Source organism: Marmota marmota, unplaced genomic scaffold, assembly GCF_001458135.2.
Source record: "Marmota marmota marmota unplaced genomic scaffold, marMar, whole genome shotgun sequence".
Lineage (NCBI taxonomy): Eukaryota > Metazoa > Chordata > Mammalia > Rodentia > Sciuridae > Marmota > Marmota marmota.
In genome coordinates, this window is record NW_026000016.1 from 33,928,948 (window position 1) to 33,951,469 (window position 22,522).

The window sequence follows — 22,522 nt, forward strand, 5'->3', positions numbered from 1 at the left end:
GGGAGTAGGATAAGAGAAAAGGAAAAAGTGCTTGCACATTTCCTTTGTTTCATTAAAGCATTTTCTGCTTCCATTTAATTTGATGGGAGGACCTGGTTGATGGCAGATGGATGCTGTGCAGATGCTCTTGGAGGAGTACTGAGCTCTCACACAGATCTCAAAATTATAAAGATTAAAACAAAACAGAATTTCAGGGGCTGTGGATGTAGCTCAGTGGTAAAATGCCTTCCTAGCATGTGTGAGATCCTGGTTTTGATTCCCAGCATTGCAAAAAAAATTAAAAAAAAAAAAAAAGAAGAAGAAGAAAATTTTAATTATTTCTGGTGGCTTCTATCTTAGAAATAGTGCCTTACTCTTTCTTCTTTTGATAAAGTTTAAAAAACACATTAATATGTATGAATTTTTGTAAATAGTGCATGACTACAGGAGCTATCTTAGCAACATAAAGAAATTACAAATACAAAAATAAAAATGATTGGAGATGTGTTAATGCTAATATTCTTTGTACATTATGTCAAGCAGATCAGGAATTCAAATATAAAAATCTTATCACTTTAAGTAATAAAACAGGATTGACATTAATTCCATTTAGACGAGACCCTTTGGTTCATAGTATACCAACCTAAAAAGTAAAACGGAGTCAAGCAGCAGAAACTGATAACATTCCAAAAGGAAAGGAACAGGGAAAAAAAATTTTTTTTAATCTTAAGCTATTAAATAAAGGACACATCTACATTTTTATCACATTTATTTTATATCATGATTTCTTAGTTCTTATTATGTTGACACAATTTGGGGAATAAATACTCCCTTCCCTTTTTTGTTGTACGTGTGTTAAAAAGAGTAGGAAGAACAGAATATGAGAGAATAAGCAAAAGGTGCAGGAATGGGAAGACGGGGGAAGATGAGGTTGAGAGAGAAGTGAGTGTTTATCTGAACCCTCTCTAATGAGCAGTATTAACCAAAAAAGTTCAAAGCTCACAACATGAAGTGTCTTCTCCTCACAGAAATAATCTGGGACCACAGTCAAATGCATTAACTATATAGCATTATGGTACAGGCTCCCTTTCAGACATTCCACATATATAATTTTTTTCCTATTTTTAAGCCCACAGGTGACACTGTTCATGAAGCACTTTTAGTGTATTATTCAGTAAATATTAATTGGGTCTTAGAAACCAATCTGGTTAGCAAAAGGCATTCTTAGCTGCCATGTAAAGGTACTTCTTTCAAGTAAAATCCTACATGTAGAGCTTTGAATCAGAGGAACTTCTTGAAGGACATTCCTATTTCAGTTGGGTCTGCAATGCACTGCAATCCTAAATGTAGATTAAATTAATTCATACCTTGGTTAAAGGCATGTATATAATACCCACTGACAAAATTAGCTAATATCTTGTCCAGGTGGTAACTGTAAATGAATCACTTTTACCCCGGCTCTTCCCCTGATTTCCTAATAAAGGTCTTTATCCAATGCTTTGGTGCTCCATAAATGAGCGAGACTGCTTTTGTGCTGGAGATGCCTATTACAGAGAAGATCACAATGTGTGAAAAACATCCTGCATGTGTTCATCTCATCACTTCTGCCCAATCCACAGGGGTAAAAAATGGATGCGATTTGATATCTTCAACACCAGCAACACCAGCACCCAGACGTTCCAGAGGGTTGAACTGCAAGAGCTAAATAAAAGAGAAGGATTTAGTGAGTAATAGGAATCCAACTAGTAGAGCAGAGGAAAACAAAATATATGAAAGGAGAGAACTTCTAAATTCAACCTCAGTGACAAATGGACTTGATGTAGCTAACTGCCTATGTTTTCTTGAAAGGGAGCTGTGTCTTACACCACCTCAGCTGAAGGGGTGTGGGATATCTGAACTGAGCTTATAGCTTTTCAACTGTTTTGAAATATGTCCCTGAGTAATGTTCCCCTCATCTTCAGATAGTATGATGGGATCAATTTCCTACTCCCAAAGTAATGACACTAATTAAATATTGCACTCCACTCTCAGACAGTGACTTCCTTCATGATTCAGAAATTTGGGAGACACAATAAGTCTTTTCAATTCCTAACTATAGTGCACTGGGAATAAACTGCAACTAAAGTCTCAATAAGGTAATTTGTATCCCTAAATAACTTTTTAAAAAAATTACCCTGACTCAAATGAAATAATTCAATGCAATAAATGAATGGCTTTGATTTCCTCAGAAATAAGAATCAGATATAAAATAAGTTAATAATGTCACACACAACAGTATTGTTAATATTGGAGAATAAAAGTACAGATACAATTATATAAGGACCCTGAGCATGCTGGAAGAATATGTCTTGAGACATTCATGTATCCTCAAATTTTTGTTTTAATAACTTCACTGAGGGACAATTTTATATTATATAGATAATATAAAATTCATCTGTTTAGAGTATATAATTCAACTATTTTTAGTGAATTTAGAATTGATCACCATGATTATGATCCAGTTTAGGACACTTTATAACCCTAAAAAGTTTCCTCATGCCATCTACAGTTAATGCCTACTCCCATCCCCAGCACTAGGCTACCAGTGGTATATTTTCTGCCTCTATCAACTTGTCTTCTCTGAACATTTCACATAAATGGAATCAGAGAATGTACCTTTTGTAGTTAGATTCCTTCCCTTAGCAAATTTTTATTTCTGAAGAGTATTCCACTAATAAGTTGTGTTAATCTATTCACCATTTAAAGGACCTCTGGGCTTTCCAGTTTGGGGTTTTAATGGATAATTAAATTAGATTACTTTGTGTAGATACATGTTTTCATTTCTTTTGAGTACATTCCTGAGAATAGAACTGCTGGGTCACATAGTAAGTTTGTGCAAATTTTTTAAGAAAATTGTCAGATTTTTCCAAAGTGGCTATACCACTATTCCATCAGTAATGTATAAGGGTTCCAGTTTCTCTATACCTCAATAACACTTGGTCTGTCTTTTTGATAACAGCCCTTTAAGTGGGTATTAGTGATCTCTTATTAGGGCTTTAATTTGCATTCCTTAATGACTAATAATATTGGGCATCTTTTCTATGCCCTTATTGGGCATTCACATAGTTTCCCTGGTAAAATATCAACTCTTTTCCTCATATTTCTCTCTCTCTCTCTCTCTCTCTGTTCTAGTTAGTTATACATGACAGTAGAATGCATTTTTACACACTGTACACAAATGGAGCACAACTTCTCATTCCTCTGGCTATACATAATGATAAGTCACACCTGCAAATGCCATAATCTTATTGGGTTTCAACAGTTCTTTATATATTCTAAGAATGAAATGATGGCATTTGCAAGGAAATGGATGGAGCTGGAGAATATCAGGCTAAGCAAAATAAGCCAATCCCCAAAAACCAAAGACTGAGTGTTTTTCCTGATATATATGTGGGTGCTGATCCATAATGGCTGGGGGCGCTCATGAAGAATGAAGGAACTTTGAAATTTGGATTGGACAGAGGGAGTGAGGGGAGGGAAAGGGGGGTTGGAGGGGAAAGATTGTGAAATGAATCAGGCATTATTCTCTATGTACATGTATGATTGCACAACTGGTGTGATTCTGCATCATATAACTAATTAGAACAAATTTTTAAAAAGAGTTCTTTATATAAGTACAGATTTGCAAATATTTTCTCCCTGTGACTTTTCATTTTCTTAATGGTCTTTTGAAGTGTGCAAGTTTTTAATTTTAATAAAGTCTATTTTATAAAATTTTCCTTTTATGGATCATGCTTTTGGTATCATATATAATTAACTCTTTGTTTAACCCAAGGAAGGTCATAAGATTTTTTATTTTCTTCTATAATTTTTATAGTTTTGGCTCTTATAAATAGGTCTATGAACTACTTTGTGTCAATTTTTGCATATGGTATGAAGTAAAGGTGCAAATTCATTTTGGTTTTAGCATGTGAATATTTAATTTTCCAGCATCATTTCTTAAAAACATGTATTTGTCTTAATTACTGTTAGTGTGGAAATCAGCTAGTGTAAGTCCTCCAACTTTGTTCTTCTCTTTATTGTTCTGAGTGCTCTAGGTTCTTTGCTTTTCATGTATAGTCTAGTCAACTGAAGTTTCCCAATTTTGCTGATCTTTTCAAAGAAACAACTTGTGGGAACAGCAGAGGTACATGTCAACAGATCAACAGATAAAAAAAATGTGGTATACACAATGGAGTTTTATTCAGCCATGAAGAAAAATGAAATTGTCATTTGCTGGACAGAAGTGAAGAACATAATGCTAAGCAAAATAAGCCAGGCTCAAAAAAAAAAAGTCAAAGGTCAAATGTGTTCTCTCCTATGTGGAAACCACAGAGGGGGAGGTACGGGGAAGGAAACAAATTTTAAAAAGTGATCTAATGAAAACAGAAGGGAGACTCAATAGAGTAGAGGAAGGGGATTGAGAGGGAGGTACTGGGAAGTACTGGGGTCCATGTATGAACATACCATTATGAGTCCTGCCTGTTTAAATAATTATCAAGCATTAACTAAAAACTAAAAATAGAAGGAAGATCAGTATAGTACAGCAAGCAAATTGGGGAAGAGGAGGGAAATGAAAGGCAAGTACTGAGGTATGAGATTGTCCAATTATGCATGTGTGAATATGGTACAATGAATCCCAATGTATAGTGTATAATTACACTGCATCAATAAAAATATTATTTTAAAAATTTCTAATTTATAAATAGCTATCTATCTATATCATAGATAGGAAGATTAAGTGTCTAAATAGTTGTACTTAGACTCATAGTATTTAATAAATAATGGCTAGTGTATAATCATTAATTCATTAATAAAAGAACCAACTTTTAATTTCCTTGATTTTTTCTCTCATTTTTCAGTTTTACTGATTTCTGCTTCCTTTGTTCTCTTTAGATTTACTTTGCTTTTTTTTTTTTTGAAAGAGAGAGAGAGAAGAGAGAGAGAGAGAATTTTTTTAATATTTATTTTTCAGTTTTCAGTGGACACAACATCTTTATTTTATTTTTATGTGGTGCTGAGGATCGAACCCAGCGCCCCGTGCATGCCAGGCAAGCGCGTTACCGCTTGAGCCACACCCCCAGCCCAAGATTTACTTTGCTTTTTTATAGTTGCTTTTTACCGTTTCTTAAGATTTAAGCTTAAATTTTGATTTCTTTTTTTCTGATGTAGTTATTTAAAGCCATAAACTTTCCTCATTAACTGATTTAGCTGCACTCCAAAAATTCTGACTGTATATTCAGTTTCATTCAGCTACTTCCATCTTATAGCTTTTCCTGGAATTTTTTCTTCGACTCATAAGATATTAAAAGTACATTATTTAATTTCCAATTATCTGTGAATTTAGCAGATCTCTTTCTGTTGTTGATTTCTAACTTAACTCTGCTGTGTTCAGAGTACAATGTATGATTTCAATCCTTTTAAAAATATTGAAACTGCTGAGCTCAGTGGCTCATGCCTATAATCCCAGTGGCTCAGGAGGCTGAAGCAGGAAGATTACAAGTTCAAGGCCAGCCTCTGCAACTTAGCAAGGACCTAAGCAACTTAGCAAGACCTTGTCTTAAAATAAAAATGGCTAAGGATGTGACTCAGTGGTAAACATCCCTGGGTTCAATCCCTGGTGAGAAAGAAAAGAAACAAAACGAAACGAAACCTGTTCTATAACCTAACATGATCCATCTTGGAGACTACTTTATATGCACTTAATAAGAACATATATTCTGCAGGTGCTGGGGACAATGTTTTATATATGGCAGTTATAACTGTTTAATAACATTCTTTGAATTTTCTATATCCTTGATAATTTTTTATCAATTATCAAGAATGAGGTCTGAAGCCTTCATGTATTAATACTGAATTTTCTATCTTTCCTTCCAATTCATTCATATTTTGTTGTTATTTTGAGGCTATTAGTAGTGCATATGCATTTGTAATGGCTCCCGTTCCCTATGTGTTGACCCTGTTATTATTATGAAACATCTGTCAATCTCTAGTAATTCTCTTGCTTTAATGCTCATTCTATTGATATTTAAGACAGTTACTCCAGTTCTTATGGTTACTGTTTGCATGGGTTATCTTTTCCTGTCCTTTTTCTTTAGCCCTACTTGTGTGTCTTTGGATTTAAAATCTATCTTGTACATAGAAGACAGCTGAATCTTACTTTATATCCGTGTTAATACTGCCTTTTGTGAGCATGTTCACACATTCACTTTGAGTGTAATTATTGATGTAGCAGATCATGTTTGACATTTTGTTACTCATTCTCTCTAAATACATCATTTTTGTTCCTCCTTTAGTGCCTTCTTTTAAATATTTTTTACTGTATCAATTTATCTCCTCTCCTAATTTTCTTTGACTATTTTGTTTCTGAGGGTGGGGGTTACCATCTACTCTGAAAAATACTAACTTAATTCCAGTGAAAGGCAGAAATTTTTTCACACTCTAGCCCAGTTTTCCCCCCTTATTTTGTCTATTATTATCATCCACAGGGGTTCCAGGACCCAAAGTGAATATCAAAACCCAGAGACGTGCATTTCATTTTAAATAGCACAGTTTTTGCATATGACCTGTGTACATCCTCCCACATACTTTGAATCACATCTAGATTATTTATAACATAGGTAATTACTAGGACACAATGTAAATACTATGAAAATAGTTGTTACACCATATTATTTAGAGAACATTCAAAAATTTTGAAAAATTTTTGATCTGTAGTTGGTTGAATCCATGGATGCAGAACCCACAGATACAGAGGGAAAACCGTACGTTCAACATTGCATCTATATGTTATAAATCCAACAGCATGGATTTATTGGTACATATAATTTATGTCTTCTAAAAGATGTGGAGAAATAAGAAAAAAGGTATAGGATTTTCTATTAACTCATATCCACCATTTCCAGTGTCTTCGTTTCCTTTTTAGATTTGCGTTCCTACCTGGTGTCACTCCCTTTCATGCTAAAAGAATCCTTGTAGTAGTTCTAATAAGGTAAATCTCCAGAACTTACCAGACTCTTTCTAAAACTGGGAATGTCTTTATTTCATCTTCATTTCTAAAAAATAAATTTGCTGAGTTCTTGTTGATTATTAATACCTTCCAGCACTTTCAACATGTCATTCTGCTGTCTTCCGACCTCTACTGTTTTTGACAAAAAGTTTGACATGAATACTTCCTTCTATACGATAAGTTGCTTTTTTTTTTTTTTTAGTACTTTAAAATTTTTCCCCTTTGTTTTTTCTTTCAACAGTTGACTAGTGTGGCTTTCTACTTCTCTACGTAAGATCTTCTGACTTTTATTGGTGCACAAATTAATGTTTTCCATCAAACGTGGACATTTTGGACACATTTGTTGAGATATTTTTGCGCTCCTTTCCCAATTTCCTCTCCTACTGGAATCCCATTTTATGTATACTGGTGTATTTTTCAGTTGAATAATAACTATAAAGTTATCTTCAAGTTCCTCGATTCTTCTCAAATTCTCAGTTCTTGATTCTCTATTGAGTTGCTCCAGTGAATTTTTCATTTCACTTACTATACTTTTCACTTTAAGACTTCTATTTAGTTCTCTTTTAAATACAATTTCTTACCTTCTTATTGAGAATCTCTGTTAATTTGTTGTTGTCATACTTTTAATTCTTGAACGTGATTTATTGTAATTCCATGAAAATATTAACAATAGCTGCTTTTATGTCTTTATCTGTTAAATCCCAAATCAGGGGACACTCAGAGACAATTTCTATTGGTTGCTTTTTTCCTGTGAATGAGTCATACTTTTTTGTCTCTGTGTATGTGTTATATTACATTTTTCTGAAAACAGGATATTTTAGATAATATATTTCAGCAACTCTGGAGTCTGATATTGTCCCATGAAAATTACTATTGCTATTGGTCTGTTTCTTTGGTAGCTTCCTTCAGCTTGATCTGTAAATCTGTTAAGCCACCTACCCCTGTACTGGATTGTGTAGTTGCTGACATCTCTGCTTCTTCAATTTTTTCTTTTCTATTTTTTATTTTTATGCTCACCTTCCTCAGGGTCCCCCCATGTCTGCACAGCTAACTGGTCATTCAATGACTGAGTGGAGGTTATATTCAAATGCTTCAGCCATTCAAGCTTCTGTCCTCTGCCGGTGAGCAAGAAAATGCTTTCAAAGTTCGGGTCACTAAACCAAGTCTATCCTGGCTAACACTTTCCACTGGGCCCTTTCCCTGTTTCTATGCACATTCAGGCAGCCCTGGGTTTGGTCCCCATGGCTTGCCCCCACCCTGGCAGAAATCTGCACCTGACCAAAGAAGGAGGGGAGAATGGAACAGATTGAGTCAAGAATGCCAGAGTTCCACTCTTCTTTCCTAAAATTCAACTATTTTTCAAACATAAATACTTTTCAGATTACTGTATCCTTTGATCAATTTCCAGATCACTGAGTGACTGTTTTTACCAATTCTTTTCAACTTTTATACTTTTTAAGGGGGGGAGAATTTGCCAACTTTCATGTAGCCATAGTCACAAAAAACTCACTGCCCTGACAAAAATTTATTTTTCTACAGAATGTAGTCAAAGTTTAACTGAAATATTTAAATGATTTCTTTACAATATTACTGGTGCTATACATACAGGAAACTCCATCAAAACACAGTTAGACAAAGCTTTTATTTTTTTCCTTTGTTTTTATTTTTTATTCATTCATTAATTCCATTATTTGTATAATAAATATAAATTGATTCCCTATTCTGTGCCAGTCTACTACATTTTAAAATCTTTTCACCTATATCATCAGCAATTGCTTCACTCTTACATTAGCGGCTCTGTAATTCAAATATGTGGTTCATCAATTACAAATTATGTCATGAATCTTCAACTCTGTCCTATCAACAATAAAAACATTCACATAACACTTGTCACATGCCAGATACTGTTCTAAGTGCTTAACAGGTGAATTCATTTAACACACTGTAACTCTACAAATAGCTACTATTATTATTTCTTTTATAGATGAGAAAACAGAGGCTCAGGGAAATTAAGTAACTTGCTTAAGATATGGGCAGCCAGTAGCAAACAAAGGATTTGAATTCAGGCACTCTGACTCCAAAATTGATGCCTTAATCACATTACACTGCCTCATGAATGTGTTATCAGCAAATGCCAAGAATCTATTACTCACTTTGTATTACCAAATCCACCAGGGGAGAGAAGCATATACTTCAAAAGACTATACTGACAGTCTTTTCACTTGACATTATTATGTCTAGCACCCCAAATGACCCTACTACTGTTTATTAAAGCTAACTGCTCAAAGAACTTTTGAATTCGAAGTTGCTGTGTTAGAAAGCCGATATCAAAAAAAAAAAAAAAACTATACTAAGTGTATTAAATTAAATTTTTACAGACAATTCTTGTCTACTGATTTAAATGTGAAAGGCATCATACTTTTTAACATAAAATTAACATATCAAATATTGGTAAGAATTAACAATAGCTATACTATTATATTTCAAGAATACATATAATATTTCAGGAAACAAATACACATAATATTTGCTTCAACTGGCCTTTCCACTTGACTCTTTCCAAAATGTAACTACAAATGTAAAATTCCAAAGCTTCATATTTGACTTTTGCTAGACTGAATTTACTTATATGGACTTCTCCACCTATTTGAAAGTATATATCTACAGACAAAAGTATAATTGCTTACCCCATGACAATCTTGCTTATTTTGCCATTTAAAATGCTATAAAAGCCTCAAGAGAGATCACACAAATTTCTATTCCTTAATAGAATATATGTGCCTGTGGAGAATTCAAATAATGAAACCAAGATAGCCACTACCAACCTCCTTTCTCCCAAACATTAAGCAAGAAGGCTGAGCAATAAGGGCATAGAAATTTGTTGTGAAAGTCTTTTTCTTACATAATCTTTCACTGACAAAGCAACTGTTTTAGAAGGAACTAATTGTGCTCTGTAAAGCACAAACATACATGCTCTGAGGATTTTTTAAACTTGCATCTAAAAAAGTAACTGTTTGCTTTAGCAGCATTCACTTGACCTGGACAGATGTGAACCATAAGTACAGGGGATTATGAAATCTAAGAACAAAGCAAGGAGCTGAAAGACCAAAGAGGAGAAAATTTCCCCCAAACAGAATAATTATTTCCATATAAATCATTTTTGTGTTTTTTTTAAATGACCTTTATGACCCATGAGGTAGTGGAAGAGGAAAGTCAAAATGACAAATTGCAAATCATGCCAAGAGACCCCTTTTCCCTTTCCTGATGATGTTTCCTCAACATGAGTGGTAGTTTCCTCAGGCAAGCCAATGACAGAATGATGATTTACTATATAAGCTATGCATATCTGAGGACTTAATATACCTTAAGTCTAGACTCCTTTACAATGTAATTTCTAATAAAGAATGCAATAAGAATTGATACATCGCTGTAAGGAACTTTATTTCCAATATTACATAATAATGACTACTACTTTAAGGAAAAGAAACATAAAGTAGTAGTTGCTAGTATTCCCTAAAATATTTACCCCCAAAATACTCTGTATTTATCTTGTGCCACAACAAATAAGACAAAATCTAAAGAACAGCTATTTTTCCCCCAAAACAATGAAATGTTTTATATTATTTCTTCACTGCTTCTTAATCCTTAACCCACAGTGCTCTGGGTATTCTTATCTCTGTATTTCTAACCTGATTGTTTCTTTTTAATTCTCATAGTCTGGGCAAATTAATTTTCCTAAGTCCAACTCCAATCCTTTCATTTTCTGTACAAGAGCTTAAAATTTTGATGGGGCTGGGGTTGTAGCTCAGTGGTATAGCTTTTGCCTTGCACGTGTGAGGCATGGATTCAATTCTTAGCACCACATAAAAATAAACAAATAAAATAAAGGTCTTGTGTCCATGTATAACTGTAAATTTTTTTCTTAAATCTTGAACTTTCTTTTAAAAAAATTCATATTGGTACATTATCATTATTTAAAATAATGAGATTCACTGGGATATATTTATATATACACACGATGTGGTCAACTTCATTCCCCAGAACTTCTCTTTTCCCTCCCCTCCTCCCTACTTTTGGTTCTCTTCTTCTACTATACTGGTTTCCCTTCTATTTTCATTAGATTCCCTCACTTTCTTCCCACTTCTTCTCTTCAGCTTCTACATATAAGAAAAAAGGAAGACCCTTGCTTTCTGAGTCTGTTTGCACTTAACAGAATGCTTCATAGTCCATTCATTTTCTGCAAGTGACATAATTTTGTTCTTCTGAATAAAAGTCCATGTTTTTCCTATCCATTCATCTGTTGACAGGCACCTAGGCTGGCTCCATAGCTTGGATACTGTGATGTGCTTGTATTGCTATGGTATATTGACTTTCATTCTTTTGGATAAAAACCAAGGAGTGGTATACCATATGATGGTTCCATTCCTCGTCTTTTCAGGAACTGTCATACTGATTTCCATAGTGGTTGTAGTTGTACTAATTTACAATTCCAACAGCAGTATATAAATGTTTCTTTTCCCCATGTCCTCGCCAGCATTTGCTATTATTTGTATTCTTGATGACTGCCACTCTACCTGGGGTGAGACGACATCTCAGTGCAGTTTTGACTTGCATTTCCCTTATTGCTAAAGATGCTGAATACTTGTTCATATATTTGCTGGCCATCTAATCTCAAATTTTCAATGAACAATATTATTCTATACTTGTATTGATGATAATAGAACCTCATAAGAAAACCCCAACTTATCTTCCTACATTCACCTACTATTATTTCTACATTCATCTCTCCACTCCAGATAAACCAAACTTTTGATTTCCTGAACTGAGTCTTTTGTTCAAACTGTTCATTCCACCTAGACTATTCCCCCCACACCTAACCTTGCCCTGCTAAATTTCTGTCTAGGGCCCAGCAAAAATAAAATCCATCCCACAAAAACTTTCATAATACCAGCACTACATTGACTATAACCCCTTCTCCTCTTGACTTACCAAAGTATTTTCTAAACCTCTCTGAGATTATCAAATTCCATTGTGTGGTACTATTATTCATGATTTTACCTTTGTAGCTTACAACACTGAGGCCCTGCATATAATATTTGTTCAATGACACCAAAATCCCTCTTTAAAAGAATACATGATAATTCTCTTAATATATCCTTCCCTTTTTAATTTTCTTTTTGTTTTCCCTGACTTTAAAAAAAGACCATCCTGATCTTTTTCAAGTAATCTTTTTCTTTATGTTTAAAAATATAGGACCCAGGCCTGACAATTCCTGCTGAATGCTGTGAGCCTATCAAACCACAATTACAGCAACTCTCAGTGTATTCAGCAAAATTCACTATTAAAGACTACAGAAATATACAGGTTGAGTATCCCTAATCCAAAACTTTCAAATGCTCCAAATCTGAAATTTGTTGAATATTGTGTTGTCATTCAACAAGTTTTAGATTTGGAGCATTTCAAATTTTGGACATTTAAATTAGGGATGCTCAATCAGTAAAGTCTATGCAAACATTCCAAAATCAAAAAGTCTGAAATCTTAAAAACACTTCTGGTCAAGCATTTTGGACAAGGGATACTCAACTTGTATTTTAAATATAGGGAATTAATTTAAGAAACTTCCTAGAGTCCCAAGCCCACCTCTGGGATAATGAACTTTAATTATTAATAGGCTCTTTTTTCAAAGCCACCTGAATTGTACTAATTGACATCAATGCCCAACTTCCCCTAATTGATGAAGTTAGTAGAGTGATTTAACTTGTTGAGATTTTTAAAACACTTCTAAGAAATATCAATAGTCCATTACTGCTTATAAATAAGAATTTAAAAAATGAAAATAGCCATTTATATGTCATTATAAAATATGATCGCAAAACCAGAACAGCCCCAGATAAACTAAAGTCACATTCAAATCTCACACTTATATAAAACTGACTGAATATTAACCTTGATTTTTGAAAAAAATACAAACAAGTTTCAACTATCTTTTCTGACTCTATGAATACTTTGATAGTAGCAGAAGCCTAAATAAAAATCTACAGTGTTAATTCTAAATGTATATAATTCTAAATGAGTCTTTCTTGCCCAAAACTAATTTCTTTAAGGCTTTGTTTTTGTGGATTCTGCTAATCTGCATGCTTGACTGACTTAACCGAGAGGTCAATTAAATTACCTGTTGAATGAGTGAGCGAGCCTCTTCAGAGACACATTCTGGCATGTTTAAAGTAGTGTGGGTATTTATTCCTGCTGGATGGCACTCAACCAAAGTCTGAAACAATCAATCAGGTACATTTCTTATCCTAGATAACATCATACTCTGTTCTATCACAGTATTTACAGACAGCAAGGACACAGAGCTCAACAACCATCTTAACTGGAGGCACAGTAATCAACACAATGCCACCTAAGCAGTTCATGCTGAGGGCTGTGAGACTATACAACTTCTAACGTAAACAAAGGCAGAGTCATCATGACCACATTATAAGCTTATGCACCTGTCCCTTTTCCCTTAGTTATAAAATTAATGACTCATAATAGAAAAGTTTATATTACATACAAAACATTAAAAAAGGGACTGGATATCTCCAAAATATTTTAATGTTCTTAAAAACTAAGTTTAGGGGTGGGATTGTGGCTCAGTAGTACAGTACTTGCCTAGAAGGGGTGGGATTGTGGCTCAGTGGTACAGTACTTGCCTAGAATGTGTGAGGCACTGGGTTTGATCCCAGCACCACTTAAAAATAAATAAAATAAAGATATTGGGTCCAACTACAACTAAAAAAAATTTTTTAAAAAACATTTAAAGTTTAGAAATTGCTAGTAGTAATATTTTACATCTATATAGCACTTTGGAGTTTAAATATATGTAGAGGTGATTTGTAAACTCTATAACAAACTTAGTTTGATGTTCATATATTTAAGGCAGCTACTTACAAAAGCATAACTGTTCATCTATTTTCTTCCCAGGAGGCAATCTGCACAATATTCTAAAATCTATTAACCTTAAGCATCATACTTAAAAGTTACTTATTAGAGAATATAAATTCTGTATGTCCTAATATGAAAACATATAGGAAAAATTATAATATTGAGAAAGATAATGTTACCTGTTATATCTGCATTAATTTTCTAAAAATGAGAATTCCCTCCCAGGTCCAGATAAGATGTTTACCTCTAGAGAATTCTAATACATACTTTTATAAACATTACAAATCTTACTCTGTTAAAGTTGAATCATAGAAAAAGAAGGAAAGGAATGTTTAGTCTTAAATCTTATTATGTAACATTAGACATAATAACAATTTGCCATCAGTTTACTCAATGTAATAAGATTTTATTTTTTAAAAATCTGGAATCTTGATAAATTTGTACTTCACTGCTTGCTTTTGGCATCAAAGCTTTTCTTACTTAGTCCCTGACCTGAAAAGTAAAGGCACAGGCTAACGTTCTCAATTTGAAATCAAGGTGGCATCTGGATAAATTTATTAAATGTCCAGGTCACTGCTTACCTTGCCAGTGAGAAGTTCAAAGAGGACAGCACCCAAACTCCACCAATCACAGGCTTCAGTTTCTTCTGTGATTGCTCCAACCTCTAAACACACCAAAAAAGGTTGATATTAAAATTCCAAAGGTCAATTAAACTTTCAAAATTAACATGTATTAGCAAGGTGACCTTTTTAATGCTGAGAGAGCATTAAATACTACTGGGCTTTCAAAATTCCTGAAAGTTACTTATCCCTTTGGTCACCTACTGTGGTTGCATTTTTTTTTCTGATGCAGTCATATATTAAAGTGAGACATTTGTTCTTTAGTTGATAGAGGGACACCTTCAAGATGCTATACTTGAAAGTTACAGGAACCAACTAGATCAGCATTTTGCTTAATCTTCAAATTTGAGAAAGTATAGCCAATTCTACCTCACAAACCACTTTTTGTTTTAAAAGAAACAAAGACTCTTTACGTTTGGAAGGAACTTCAAAAATTATCTAAGCAATATTAATTATTTTTTTACTTATAGTTTAGCAACCAGAAGGTGAAATGCCCTATCCAATGTCACACCACAATAGAATGAAGATCTAGTTTTCATCTTCACTTTCCCAATTGTTTCCAACTAAAGAAGCAGCACATGAAATACCAATTCGCCCATTTTGTAACTCAAAAGTACAGATATAACTGAAAATATTGGCTAAGGTAAAAACTTTCAGAATATTTATAAATCACGATTTTATCTGTGTTCTGCCATCACTCACTAGCACAAGTTCCTAAAATGTAATGAGTGTCCTCTTTCAAGGTTCTATACAAATCAGCAACAACTCCTCATTTTAACACTTTTGAAGCTTGTGGCCGTTGAGTTATGTTTGATGTCCTGTCCTTTGCTAATAACATTCTATTAGTGACTAAATTTGCCAATATCTGCCCTTTCATTTCAACTGAAAAATAAATCTAATCTAATCTTATTTGACTATGGGTTGTCCACTGCTCATAACAATAATGTTCGATTATAAGCAGTTAGATTGGAACTTGGAAAGTGTTAAGTGGAAGTGCTATTTAGGTGTCCAGCCTTTCAACCAATGCTTAAGCACATCAACTGTGTGAGAGAACCACACAACTATTAAAATACCTTGGGCTTTAGGTCTTGAAGCGAAGGTCACTTAGACCAGGAAAAAGATGGGGGAAAGCTTCCTATGCAAAGAACTGAAATTACTCCATTTCACAGGCTCCTTCCCCATCCCTCCTCCTGGGCTGCAAACAGTTCACGAAGTACACACTTCACAACCAGCTCTCCCCGGCCTCCTCCTTCCTACAGTCCTTGTGCCAAATCACATCCTCAGTTCTTTAACTAGTTGCTCTCAGCATTAATAAAAGTTAGCTATGCTCAGCTAGTAAGTAAAAAGAAAACCGATATGAACCAATTCAAACTACTGTAAGAATAACTGAAAGACTCCAATCTTTTTAGAACCAATTTAATTAATAAAACAGGTACTTGTCTGAAAAAATTGAGTACTACCTATCTAGCAATAGAGGTTTCATCATAAATATTATGGCACATCTATAACATAGAATGCTACTATGTAACCATTTCAAATGATATCTTCACAGATGATTTAGGTATATAAGCAAACGTATATATTGTTTTTTAAAAAGCTATACAAAAAATAGAATTCTAATTTTAAAAGTGTGTACTTTTTAAAAGACTGATGAGAAAAAAAGGGAAATATTTTAGTGATTCATCTTTGGCCTGGTTGATTATTATACTTATTAAGCTACATAAATATCTAAGTGGGGGGCTGGGGCTGGGGCTCAACAGTAGAGCACTCGCCTAGCACCTGGGAGGCCCTGGGTTCGATCCTCAGCACCACATAAAAATAAATAAATAAAATAAAGATATTGTGTCCAACTACAACTAAATAAATAAATAAATAAATATCTAAGTGGTACAGCTTTTAAAAGTATAATAAAATAATATGAAAACTTTCAGGCTTATTGGAAAAGTGACTTTGGAGAAGGGAAAACTAAACTACGTAGGTTCTTCCTAACATTTGGTTCACCTACATAATTTTCACTACAAATTTAATATATTATACTTTAGAAAGAATAATGAACTAGGAATCAGGAGTCCTGGATTGAGTCTTAACGAATTCATGTGAACTCATCCATAACTCGAGGGTTAGATCTGAGGGCCTCTAGGTTACATTTAATTCTAAATTCTATGTTTTTAATACTTGAGAATTCCCTAACATGGTGTTTCCCAAGAAGGACAACTTCTTGTGGGCTCTCTTTCAAAGTACACATGCTGCCCCTCCCAGATTCAGAGTAGCTGCCCCCATTCCCACTCTGCACCTCCCCACATAGAACCATTATTACCTTCAGAAGTGTGCTCTTAAAAACTTTAGAAAGATGTGTTCTCAGAAACTTTAGAAAAGTAAACAGGAATTTACCATTGTCTTGTCATTAAATATAACCTTAGCACATTTCCTTCCAGTCTAAAGCAGACCACCAATTACATTATTTCCCCATTCAAAAGTCTATATGGCTTCTCACTGACCATTATATAACAATTCAAATGTATTGCTTCATCAGGCACATGTGTATATATAATCAACCTGCTTAATTAGGTCTCGACCCACCAAACTCATTCAACTAACACACAGAAAGCAGCACAAAGCAGGCTCTATACTAGGCACTACTCCTCCATAGACTATACTTTGGCCACACTGCTAAATAATATGAAATTAAAATCAGTGTTACAGTTCATGTTGTTAATCTTTTGCACCCAAATTTTAGTTTTTCCACTTCCTTTTATCAGTATGGCAACTAGTATCTATTTCTTAGTTTGATAGAGGCTTTACCTGTTCACTACCCAAAATCCAAAGTTACTGATCAGCCATCTGTTTTCAAAGTGCCACCAGCAAGCCTTACTTTCCATGTATGGATGTTTCTGTCCTCAGAGTGGGCATGCATAATGATAATGATAATTTCAACAATAAAACAGCAGCTAACATTCATTGGCTGATTACCATATATAAGGAACTGTGTTTAATCTTTAGATGAATCATTTGCAATTTCTGAAAAAACTTATGAAGAATCATTTGGGCAGGGTGACTTCTGGGAGAGAAACAATATTGTATTTATGTGTTTGGGGAGAACAGGGACATCTGACTCAGTCAGCTCAGAGAAATTAATAAGATGGCTTTTAGGATCAAACCACACATCCTAAGGACTCCAGATTAGAACCATACCCCCAATTTCTGCTCATAAATTTCCTTATTAGAACTCAGTGAAGGATTGCTGAGATGGGGCTATGTAATTAATAGCTCACACAATTTATAAAGGCACCTTTAAAATCCAGCAGAAGTCTAAAGTACCACCAACAATGTAGCCTTAACCATCAAAAGCTATGTGCTATACCTGTTCTTCTGCATCACTACTGGAATGTGCAACCCAGGAGCATAGAGTGGGGGATGCTCTTGAAGCCACTAGATAAACACAGTGCATCTTCCCCAGCCTCAAAGACTGTATGCACAGGAGTGGGTGGGATACTGTTTTATTATCTAAACACAAGGTAAAAGTTGCATGGATTCATAATATAAAAAGACTTCAAAGACATCTCAAAATCACATTTCATTAGTTTCCTGAGATACACATTTATACCACCTCTACAGTGAGAAGTACTTAGGTAGAAAAATTTGAGGGGTACTTGATGAGACAGACGCAGTGCACTCCTTTATTGTTTTCTGTGGGCTTGCTAGCTAGTCTAGAATGTACCATGTGGCACCTGAGGTAAATTAGCAATGACAACCACAGCAGCTTCTTTTACTCTCCATTTCCTTTCTATCCTTCCTTGGTCTTCACCTCTTCTTCCACTAACAGTCTGTCCTTTCCTCTCCCCTAATTTCCTCATTCTTCCTTCCTATTGGATGCAATTAGTTCTGCTGTCTAATGCCACTCAGGCCACAGACTGCTGGGCCCATCCAAGAAAAACTGCTCTCAAAAGTATTAAGACAGCTAGGCTGAATGACATCTTTGATCTGACTGGGCTGTAAAAGAAGGACAACAACTGTACAGAGGTACATTTATTTTTCATAAGAATATGGGGTAAAAAACAAGACATCGAGTAACTTTTGAAACTAACTCCTTAACAATGCAGCTTGAAACTCTTCAAAATGACTTCACATTAAGCAGGGATTCATTAACTAATGTGAAATTGACATCATGACCTCCTGTCCTTGATTTTCATAGCTAAGTTACAACAAAGAGTTATGTGTTAATATATAAAGAGAAACTTCCAATCAGTTTGGAAGCTTAAATATTAGAACAAGTTAAAGGACTTGTAAAATTTCTTCCATATAGGTTTTAAGACAAAATAATTTTTCTTTTGATTTCAGAATGAATTTTTTACACCCTTAAAGACCAATAACTGCTAGATTAAAAACTTTTGAGATGTACACTGAAACTTCCCAAGAAGTCTGGTGTGGTGCTGTTGGAAAACCAATGTAGTGGCTCCCATATAAATGCTCCCTAAACAGGTCTACTCTCCTACACTGAACACCCCAAAACCATCCTCCTTAGGAAACAAAAACGGTATTTTAAATACACTTTAAAGTTATGTTGCCAAAATACCTTTATGTTGTAAAACTAATCTCAAGTGTGGTGGCACACACCGGTAATCCCAGCTACTCATTAGGCTGAGGCAGGAGGATCAAAAATTCAAGGACAGCCTGAGCAACTTAACAAGACCCTGCCTCAAAATAAAATTTTAGAAGGCTAGGAGGTGCTGGGGATATAGCTCAATTGGTAGAGTGCTTGCCTCGCAAGCCCAAGACCCTGGTTTTAATTCCCAGCACCACCAAAAACAAAAAAAAAAGGCTAGGGCTGTAGCTCAGTGGTCAAGCACCCTTGAGGTTGATCCCCAATATTGTAAAAAAAAATTTTTTAATAAAAAAGAAGGAAGCCTGAAATTATGTGGCTATCAAAATCACAGCTCTAAAATTGCTTTATTTGAAAAATCCATATAAAAAATTTAAACACAAACAAAGAGCACTGATTTATATATAAAGCTACAAGACAGTTATCACATACATCCAGGTCTACGTGCCTAACATCAAAAATAGAAAATGTGAAGAAATGCTAAAAGTGAGGCTCTTTTAAAAGTATAACATAGTAAAGCTGGGAAATCCCTTTAAACTCTTACCTCAAATTTGAGAAATCTTTGAAAAAGGAGAAAAGCATTCTAAAGGACATATCCTACCACTGTTTTGTCACTTTTCAGAATATTTTTCCTATGCAACCCTTAGTGTTGTTTCTGGGCATGTTCCTTCCCTCACGAGTACATTCTATGTCCACAATTTCCAGGCTGGGTAAATAGTAAGTATCCTTATTCTCCACAAGTGCGGCAGTCATATAGGCATTAGGCAAAAAATAAAACTATTCTCTCAGGAATCAATTCCTTAGGTTCCTCCTGCAAAAATTCAAAAAGGGATGTTGATATTCAAGGATCTTGGATTGTGTCTTTGTTTCAGAGACGTATTGCCAGTGCTCCAGCTACGCCGCTGCTGGAGCTTGGCTGAGGATATCAACACGTTCCTCTGAAAACGAGGACAGCTGGACTTTTAAAATTCTTTCTACCTCTTACAGTCTCGCAGCCTTACTTTTATTATCCTCCTGAAAAGTACTTTCAAAAGCACTCATGGGCCCTTCTCATAACTCTCTTTAAGATGTCCATAGAGTGGGATTATGCCAAGACAAGTGAGTCCTGCTCAGTTCCCCAGATGCTTCCCAGAGGCAGCCACTACTCCCTTTCCTAAGAACTAATCACTTGGTGGCAAAAAGAAATGCCTGTGTCACTAGAGCTAAATTTTCCATCTTCTCATGTACTAGAGGCACAGAAACAGCTCCAGATCAGATTTCAACTCATCCAAAAAACTAAGGCATCAAATATGTACAAACAGTAAAATTCTAAAATCTCATTTTTCTGCAATTCACTTGGACATTCTAACTTATTGATTCATACTAATGATTCAAACTATCATATTTAGCAAGTGAATAAACAGTTTAAAGAAAACAATAAAGATATCACAATATAAAATGTGCTTTTGCCCACCTTTATTTTACTCTTGTTTAACACCTCATAGAACACTCTTTAACAAGCCTGATATTTTTCAGAAAAGTAGTATGGGCTTGTTAATCCATATTGCCACAGAGCTTGGTAAAACACAGAATGAGAGTTTTATAGGCTTTGTGACATACCAAATTCAGAATTTACTTTTAAAAAAAAGTTACTATTAAAATGCTTTTTAAAGAAAATTCTATAACCCCTCCAACCCCTTTCTGCTGTTGCTATTCTAACCTCCAAGATAGGGTAAGAAACAGTAAATTCAGAATATTCTTAAGAGGAGAATTTTACTTATAGAAAATTCTGTTTTCACTCAAAATAATTATTTGATTTCTCCTGAATTATTTTTCCTAACTACACTTTTTAAAATAAATAGAATCTTAGCAGCCTCACTTCTTTTCACTGTCAAAATTACGATAAAACACAATGCAAATGCAACAACTGCTGCAAATAAAGTGTTCAAGTAATAATGCAATTAAATCAATGTTAGATGTTGAAACAATTTGTCAAATAAATAATATAACATCTTTTCCAAATATCGGAATGACAGAACGACAGACCAATTTTAAAGCTACAGACCTGTCTGACACCTTAACATGATAATCAGGAGTCAGCATACTTTGTGAAAGTAGGATAATTATTGTTTCTAATACCACAGGATTTTCTTTTGCAAACTAATGACCAAATTTTTTGGTCTGACTTTAAGGATTCTAAATTGCACTTTTAGAAAGGAATTAAGGAACAAAAATATATTATCTTTTAGAATCAAAAAGAGATCTTCAGTGAATAAGGCAAGAATAAAAGAGAATTGTTATATAAGCACCATTTACACTTTTATAGTTCCCAAAAGAAAGCTGAAGTGCCTAAATTCTCAACAAATTTCTTAAGTGTTCAATAAACTTAAAATGCTGTTATAATTGGTCAAAAATTTGTTAACTTTCTCCGAAGGAAGTCAGTATTCTTTAATGGACTTAGGATTAAAGAAAGGTAAATTAAAAAAAAAAAAAAAAAAGCCTGACCTGTCATTAGTGACACATTTGGACCAAGGAAAGGAACATCTTTCTTCTGCAATGAGCATTCCGTGTCGGCAAGAGCTCTGAAACATTAGTACTGTGTTCCTACACAGACCATCTTTCCCTGCAGCATCTGTTGCTAATTGAAAGGGACTAGAATTACAAAATCCTAGTCAATTTCTCTCACCAGCTCTTGCTGTGTATAAAGATTTTCTATGCAGGGGCTGAGCATTAGTCTTCTACTACAGCTGATGACTAAAGAGCAAAGAGAAAGAAACACAGAAGAAAGCATTTTTTTTTTTTTTTTTTTTGGCATCCAACAATATATGGAACTAAACTGTGGGAAGAGGGACAGCTAAGTATGTCTCTTATTAGCTCAGTAAATTACCATTTTATACATAAAACTACTCACTTACAAAGGTCTATTAACATCCTAGTTAACCAACTGTTTGTGTAGTCTCCTTTTGACATAAAATTTGAAAAGTAACTGTTAATATTATCAATTATGTCTTTTATTTCTGGCTTCTAGGCACAGTTCCTGGGACACAGGAGGCATTTAATACATGTTTGTTGAATAAATATACCAATCTTGTATTTCATAGCACTGTTCATTCAGGAAGTTCAAAGCATCTACAAAGGCGTCATGTTTGTTTTCTTTATAAAGTCCTAGTGAGCATCCATATCTATATCAAGTCCTCGGCCTCTTTACATGTTGCAGGCTACAAGGCTTAAAACATTATCCACAGCATCTTCCAAACAGGACAAAACATAGAGGATTAGATGTGAATGGTGGTCAGTCATTTGCTGACTGAAATATTCCAGGCAAGAGATGCTGGAGCCCTAAGTTCAGGGAGCAGATTGGATACTTTCCAGTGCTCCCTCTGCACAGTA

The 22,522-nt window shown here is 34.5% G+C and overlaps 1 protein-coding gene across 6 annotated transcripts in view; it reads right to left on the reverse strand.

Moving 5' to 3' along the window:
* Positions 1-731: 731 nt before the first annotated feature.
* Positions 732-22,522, reverse strand: part of Rps6kc1 (ribosomal protein S6 kinase C1) — a 200,008-nt gene continuing 178,217 nt past the window's right edge. For all 6 annotated transcript variants that reach the window (XM_015483653.2, XM_048809399.1, XM_015483652.2 and 3 more), the window contains 3 exons: positions 14,515-14,597; positions 13,179-13,274; positions 732-1,680 (listed from right to left, as the gene is read on the reverse strand). In XM_015483653.2, coding sequence (XP_015339139.1) covers positions 1,570-1,680; positions 13,179-13,274; positions 14,515-14,597 — 290 coding nt within the window. In that variant the 3' untranslated portion in view covers positions 732-1,569. The remainder of the gene's footprint in view (positions 1,681-13,178; positions 13,275-14,514; positions 14,598-22,522) is intronic.